This window comes from Terrapene carolina, unplaced genomic scaffold (genome assembly GCF_002925995.2).
Source record: "Terrapene carolina triunguis isolate 2854851 unplaced genomic scaffold, T_m_triunguis-2.0 Scaffold85, whole genome shotgun sequence".
Taxonomy (NCBI): Eukaryota; Metazoa; Chordata; order Testudines; family Emydidae; genus Terrapene; species Terrapene triunguis.
In genome coordinates, this window is record NW_020664436.1 from 9,506,654 (window position 1) to 9,514,329 (window position 7,676).

Below are 7,676 nucleotides of genomic sequence, written 5' to 3' on the forward strand. Positions count from 1 at the left end.
TCTGCCATTTGGTGACTTACTACTTTTAATCTTTCTGCTTGAGATGTAATGAATTTCAATACATTCCATTTGTTCACATATAGATTATGAAATACATTTCAAAATTCCGTTGTGCTCATAAACAAGTCTTTTTGTAGTCATACTTTAAATACTTTGGAATGTTAAAGGCAAGCTTGGCATTTTACCCAACTTCATTTGAAAGTTTATCGTCAAGGCACTGAAACACATCCCAGCGCATGTCCCAGGACGTAACACAAGCCCATGGCAGTTCCCTGCATAGGGCGCTTGCAGAATCTGGCTCCAACAATCTAGGCACCTCTTTCCACACAAGATTTCACTTTGGGATGTAGAGTCTTTGAAGGCAAATTAGGGCTGAGACAGCTGCAATGAGACATGGAAAGGGTTGCGCAAGGAGTGGCTGGGACACTCCAGCCAGGCAGTTAATGAGGAGGGTGTTAAAATAACTGTTTTCTTCTGCCTGTTACCCCAAAAACAAATTTACTTTTAAATCACATTTTTTTGCCTGTATTTCAGTACTTAATATATTTATAAGGCTCCCCTCGCGCGCGTGCTCTCTCTCTCTCTCTCTCTCTCTCTCTCTCTCGAATTAAAAAAGAGGACCTGCTTAATGCTTGGGCAATTCCACTCCCCAGTGTTTTGTGGTACTTGGTATATTACAAAGAGCTCACCAGTGCTGCATATTATTATTTACTTTATTTTAAGTCTAAAAAAGAGAGAGGCGGGAGCATCCTTATATATTTGATTCAAATGTCAGTGTTCACAGATTTGCTGATAGATGATTTTCAGTAGCTGTTTTCTCTGCTTGCAATCTTTGGACAGCTTTATCTAGCAAATCCATAGTCTCCCTAAGAGTGACATTAACTGTAAATGGCTTAGGTTTAATGGTCAACCCATAGGTGAATTCCATTTTAGAGTCCTCATTTGGATTAGCAATAAAATTGCACTGGTGTACCAGTATGGAGGTAAAGAGAAAGAGCTGCATCTTGGATAACTCCTCTCCAATGCACCTACGTTTACCCAATGAGAAAATCATCACATTGCTAGTAAGATCTTTGTTAATGAATCCATTCTCATCCAGGAATCTTGTTGGCTCAAAATCCTCTGGGTTGGACCATTTTTCTGGGTCATGATTCACTGACCACTGATTGATGAATATGACTGTGTCTTTGGGAATGAAGTAGCCCATTATGGAGGTGTCGACTGTGGTGGCATGTGGAATAGTGACTGGCACAAAACTGCTGAAACGCATGGATTCATAAAGGAAAGCCATAACATAGGGCAAATGAGGTTGATCTTCTGCACAGGGCAAGCGATCTCTGCCAACAATCCTATCCACTTCTTCTTGCATTTTAACCTGCACCTTTGGATATCTGTTGGAATTTAAGCATATATATACACATGTTATCTATGCAAATATAAACTATATTTTCAAACAACAGACTTTCTTTTTGAAAGAATCATATTTAACTAAAGCTCCTCAAATTTTTTTTCACAATTTTTGTCAAATGCAGTTGTCAAAATAAAATATTTCATAGAAACATATTGATTATGACATGTTCAGTGGGAAAAAGTCAAAATGATTTGTTTCAATTGTGTTATAATTTAATTTAGCCTGCTATATTAAAATTGTATTTTATATTACATTTAATATTTCATGTGTATTGTATATTTTAATGCAATATAAAAGTTGAAACAAAATGGATTTAAATGATACTAAATGAATTATTTTTGAATTTTAAATTTCAGCTTTTCATTCTAAATCAGAATTACTTCCCCCCTCTCCATGCCCCCAAAAGTAGGAATTTCTCACAGAATGGAAATGCTGGTTCTTGACCAGCTCTATATGTAACCTCTAAATCTGTTTCCATTGATGTTTGAATTAACACATATGAGACTATATTACACATGGATTAGAGCTGTATGTAGTGTTTTTTAAAACTAAAATATTTATCTGATAAACTATCAGAATAGAAAAGTTCATGAGCACTCGGATCTTTGTTTGTGGATATTTACTATAACTAATATCAAAATACACTTTTTCATGGTACTGCATTGTATTTAGGATCACTAGCAAAAAATTATTCCAAATTTGTTATATAAACTTGGAGAAGGACCTCCAAGTGAGAGAGATTATAAAAGAAACAAACAAGCAAAAACATTGTAGAAAGGGAGATCAGCCTATTTTTTCCTCTTTGATTTTTTTTTAAGCCCTCATTCCTTCCCTCTCTAAAAGCAACATAGCTCTATTGTCTTCCCGCATCTATAATTTTTTGAAGCTTTGATTTTTAACTCATCAAGTTTGGGCTTTTCATGTTCCTGTGTCTTCCCCCTGTCTCAGTATGTCTCCATGAGACAAGGTGGGTGAGTTAGTATCTTTTATTGGACTAACTTCTGTTGGTGAGAGAGACAAGCTTTGGCACTACACCGAGCTCTTCCTCAAATTTGGGAAAGGTATTCAGAGTGTCACGGCAATACAAGGATCAAACAGATAGAAAAAGCGCTACTTATGCTAAACTAAGGGACTATTCAAGGTGAAGTGGCCCATTAATACCTCTGTAGTCATAAGACAAAAAGGGGAATTAGTAGGGTGACTAGACAGCAAGTGTGAAAAATCGGGACGGGGTGGGGGGGTAATAGGATCCTGTATAAGAAAAAGACCCAAAAATTGGGACTGTCCCTATAAAATCGGGACATCTGGTCACCCTAGGAATTAGTGGGTTACAGAATGTTGTAATAAACCATAAATCCAGTGTCTTTATTAAAACCATGATTTTTAGTGTCTAGCAAAGTTATGAATTTAAGCTCCCAGGCTCATCTTTTGAAAGTGTTGTGATGGTTTCCTTTGAGGATGAGGAATGAGAGGTCAGATCCCTTTGTGAAATGTATGTCTGCATGGCAAACAAAGTCCAAATGTAAAGTACTCCAGTTAGAATGCCAAACAGGTTATGTAAACGTTAGTAATTATACCCTTACTCTTAAGGTGTTAAATATGTGTGGCTTTTAAGCAGCAGCTAAGTAGATGAGCCTAAGGAGATAACGTCCACAGGAAGTGCAAATGGTTAAGGAAACGCTGGGAGAGGAAAAGGAGGTAACACCAGTTTCTTGCTATTTAAATGCTTCTTCCAACCGTAAGATTTTTGCTGAGTCCAATCATTTTCTGCGAGGTGAATATTATGGTGCTTTTATAGGCATACAGTGCGCAATGGGTCCACCTGCTCTAAAGCTTTGAGATTGTTTTTCACTTGTCATGCAACCGTAATAAAGGCACCCACGTTATAGGAGCAATAACATAATAGCGGGTTTGTAAACCAGTACGTGAACTCTTTATCTTGTTTAAGTAGATATTATCCTGTTCCTATGATCTCTTTGATCTTGACCTGGTAAAATCTGTTACTTTTGGGTTTGTTTTGTTGCCTTTTTGCCAGCCTGTATCTTTATGTAACGTTTACTGGAGTGCATTGGGGTTTGGGGTTTTTTTAAATATCTTTAGTTTTTGGCAGTTTTCCCAGAGCTTCCGTGTGAGTTAATCATGAACACCAAGGTACTTTAGTGCCCACAAATACAGGATTGTTACCTTATGTGTACTTTCTACTAGAAACAAAGAGCTAATAACCAGATCAGTTCAGTGTGATGCTTGCACATCACTGGCAATCAAAGCATTCACCTCTAATAATGGGCCAATTTGTTCACGGAGCATATTTAATATATTAGATTTGGGTTGCAGGATTCACTCCAACTTGTCTGTCTTATGTCACACACAATGTTCTGTACAGCTAGACCTATTAGTTTAGAAGCATTGTTTATTTTAGTTGGCTTTTATATATGGATCCTTTCCAACAGCAGCTGCATCTAATTGCGTTTGAGGAACTGGAGTGGGGAAAGCAATAGACTTGCTATGTGATCAGTGACGCAACCTCACTGTCACATTTCAGAAGCATGGCAGGGGCGAGAAGAAAACTGCCTTTTTTTTTTTTTTTTATGAAACTGATGGGTATATTTTCCCAGAACGCTGAAATTTTGACTGGCAAGGGGCAACTTTATTCTTTAGACTTCAACTAGCAGGATGTAGCCATACCTGGGTCTCATAAACGGATATGAAACACACCCTGCCTAAGGCAACAAAAGCCAGGTTGGCCCGCTTCTTATCTCTCTCTTTCTCTCCCCCGCCCCGCAAGAGAGATCAGAATCAGGCTCTGTATTTGTAAATTATTTTAACCCTTGCTGGAAGCTCTTGCCTTAAACAGGGGAGGTTACTGCCATGTTTCCCTTAGAGGATTTTTTTTTAAATAAAGTTTTGACAAGATTCTCACATTCGGCTTCCACAAGAAAGCCGGGAGGGGGTCCTGCTGCTGGAAAGAAACAGCTGCAGTCAGGATGATGTAGCAACAGTAGTGAAGAGGGTCTAGGTCTAGTATCATGCACTAAGAGGGACTCTAGGTTTATCCCTGTTTGTGGTAGCTAAGAAGGTCTAGAATTACTACTAGTGATACCTATTTCTTACATAGTACTCTTCAAAGTCTTTTAATGTATTTATCCTCCCAACACCCCACGGCGGTAGGGACGCAGCATTATCCCGGTTTTACCGATGGGGAACTGAGGCACAAATTTAGCCAAGGTCACTCAGCAGGTCCATGGCAGAGCCAAGAACTGAGCCCAGGTCTCCCCTATCCTAAGCCCCTCGACCCTCCTTCCCCTCTGAGGGGTCTAGTTCATGGCCTGGAGGGAGAGGAGAAGGGCTCGGATCTTGCACTAGCAGGGATGGATGCTCGGTTCATGCTGGTTGCTGAGATGAAGGGTTTGGACGTTGGTTAGGGACAGGGCGCAATGAGAGCCCCAGGCTGGGCGGCCACCCCACTCTGCTGGTTCGAGGGTGACCAGTTGTCCCCCTATTAAGGGCTTTATTTTATATGCACAACTCTACCTTCCCTGGAAAAAGTGTCCCTCCTTTTCACACTTGCCCCTGCCTTTAAACCCCCGCGCCTCCCCGTTGGGTGTCTGGGATGGCTCCGCCGGGGAGAGCCGGCCCCAGCCCGAGCGCACCCACCGGATGAGGAAGATGATGAGCCACTGCAGGGCGGTGGAGAGGGTGTCCTGGCTGGCCCCGAAGATGTCGGTGACGGTGGCGGGCACGTGCTCTAGCGGCAGCCGGGGCTGCGCCTGCTGGAGGCGGATGAAGGCGTCCAGCATGTCGCGGGGGGCGGCCCCGGGGCGCAGGCTGCGGCGGTGCTGCAGGAACTTGCCCCGCACGAAGCTGTAGAAGTCGCGGTTGAGCTGGCGGAAGGCGCGGTAGGCGGCGCGCACCGGGTTGGGGAAGCGCTGGAGCCAGGGCAGCGCGTCCACCAGGCTGCCGGCCCCCACCGTGCGGCCGAACTGCTCGTTGCGGCCCACCAGGCGCAGGAACTCGGCGTCGCTGTGGCTGTAGCGGCGGCCGAAGCACAGGGCGCTCATCACGTTGGCCACGGCCACCACCAGGCTGCGCCCGGGGTCCAGGAAGGCGCCGCCCGCGCTGCCCCGCACCAGCAGCGCCACCAGCGCCCGCGCCTCGCCCAGCAGGTGCTGCTCCAGCAGGCGGCGCGGGGCCGGGCTGCCGGTGGAGAAGGCCCGCACGGTGGAGTGCGCCAGCCGGCGCTGCAGCTTCCACAGCTCGGAGTAGCCGCCGAAGGCCAGGCTGCGGCCCCCGGACACCAGCTGGAAGGAGGGGAAGCGCGGCCGGCCGGCGAAGGCGGCCCCCTGGCGGATGAGCGCCCCGCGGATGGCGCGCTCGCCGTTCAGCACCACCACGGGCCGGCTGCCCAGGCGCAACTGGAACACGTCGCCGTAGGTGCGGGCCAGGCGGGCGAAGGTGAGGTGCGGGGCGCTGCCCAGCTGAGCCGCGTTGCCGATCAGGGGCCACGGGAAAGGGCCCGGGGGCTCCAGGCGCCGCTGCCGCAGGAGGAGCTGCCGCAGGTGGATGGCGGCGAGCAGGGAGAGGAGCAGCAGCAGGGCGCTCTGCAGCGGCGGGATGCTGGAGAGCGCCTCTTCCAGCCGCCGGAGGGCCATGCTGCGGGGAGAAGCAGAGATCAGGTCGGGCTCTGAAGGAAGGGTTCATGTGCCCGCACCTGCCGTGCAGCAAAAGGCGGGAGCAGTGGGGGGCTGCAGATGTGCCGGCTTCGCAGGGGCAGGCAGTGTAAATAGAGCAAGTTCTGACACCGACGCCAGCGAGCGATGCTTATCATGGCCCTGTGGAGCCTGAGATGTGCCTAGAAAGCGCCTAGCGCGCGGCTGGGTGCTGAGCGAAAACCGCAATCAAGCACCATTGGCGTTTGAGAGCTGGGGAAGCGCTCGCCCCGGCCGAGAGGGGAAGTTTGCCTCGTGGCAAGCGGACTCCCACGGCAGGAGCGGGCGAAGAGAAGAGGATGCGCTCGCTGTAAGCAACTGCCGCGACGTGGAAGCTGCAAGAAGCTTCTTCCTTATACAGGTCGGGCAGGTGATGCCAGCAGTGTCACCGCACGTCTGTGCCTACTGCAAAATAAATGCGTCTACCGCGTTGGAATCTGCGCGCAACGCTCCTAATTGTTTTTGGAAGGAAACAGCGAGAGACTGTAAATCAGGACAAGCTTCCCCCCTTCCTGACTTTAATTAGCGGTAGGCGTGAACTGGTAACAGTCAGTATGCACGCATGGGTTGAGGGAGATGGGCACAGCCCCAGTGATACAGGAATATCATTCACACCCAAATAGCAGTTACCAGTGTGGTAACTAAGAGCTCGTAGACAACGATCTAAACGTGCTTCCCTTTTTGTCTTTTAATTTGAGTATGGAGGGAGGGGAAAGGGGAAGGCAGCTTTTTAAAAAATCTCTAATAAAACTGACCTGCTGAAAAATGCTTCCATCAGAGGTTTCTGGGCTCCAGTGGGAGGATCCGGGCAGCCCGCAGCAGCTGTGATCCGTGCAAGTGGGCAGCCCCAGCAGGAGACGCAGCGCAGCAGTGAGGTTCAGATCCCAGACTGTGGGAAACTCATTAGAAGCCCAGGTTCTTGTCACCCGGAGCTTGGCAGGTCATGTGCAGGCAAATGCCAATTGCACCCGATCCCGCATCGTGCGTTGTTCTAATCTTCCGAGCATGTTAACCCTTCAGAGCTCGCACTTCAATAGCCTGCCTCGTTCAGACTAAATAGACATCAGCCAGATGTGATCCTTGCATAGAGCCCGGGTGATGGGGCAACCAGAACCTGCTGGAGCAAATGAGCGGCTTACAGGACAGTTTAGTGTCCCCCTGAGTTGAGCCGGAGCCCGGCTGGGCAGTCTTCTGGCACTGGCTCTCCTGGCTTCAATTCCACCAGCAGCTGCAGCCTCCAGCCCGTAGTTAGCCCTTCCCGAATTGCCTGGTATTGACAAATCGCAGCCGCCCGGTTCTTCCCTACGGGACCCGGCTCTTTGTCAATTGCCTTTGGCCCCAACCCATCTGGACTGGCTGAGCCTTCGAGGTTTCCTGCCTTTTGGTGAACGTTTTAGCAAAGCGGTTCCAGTTGAACGGCTGGCGGGGCTGTGGGATCGCGGACTTCTGTGGCAGGAGGGAAAATCTCCTTCATCTTCAGGGTTTATGAAGTTGGAAAGTTTCCCCCTCCTCTGCCTGTCGCCTCCCAGTTGCGTGCAGAGTTTGCATTGCGTGAGCCT

The 7,676-nt window shown here is 47.9% G+C and overlaps 1 protein-coding gene across 1 annotated transcript; it reads right to left on the minus strand.

Annotated features, from left to right (window-relative positions):
* Positions 1-599: 599 nt before the first annotated feature.
* On the minus strand, positions 600-7,394 carry LOC112103166 (cytochrome P450 1B1). The gene is made up of 3 exons (XM_024194792.3): positions 6,873-7,394; positions 5,066-6,061; positions 600-1,391 (listed from the first exon to the last, which is right to left on the minus strand). The coding sequence occupies exons 1-3, from the start codon at positions 6,890-6,892 to the stop codon at positions 779-781; spliced, it is 1,629 nt and encodes a 542-aa protein (XP_024050560.1). The 5' UTR covers positions 6,893-7,394; the 3' UTR covers positions 600-778.
* Positions 7,395-7,676: the final 282 nt, after the last annotated feature.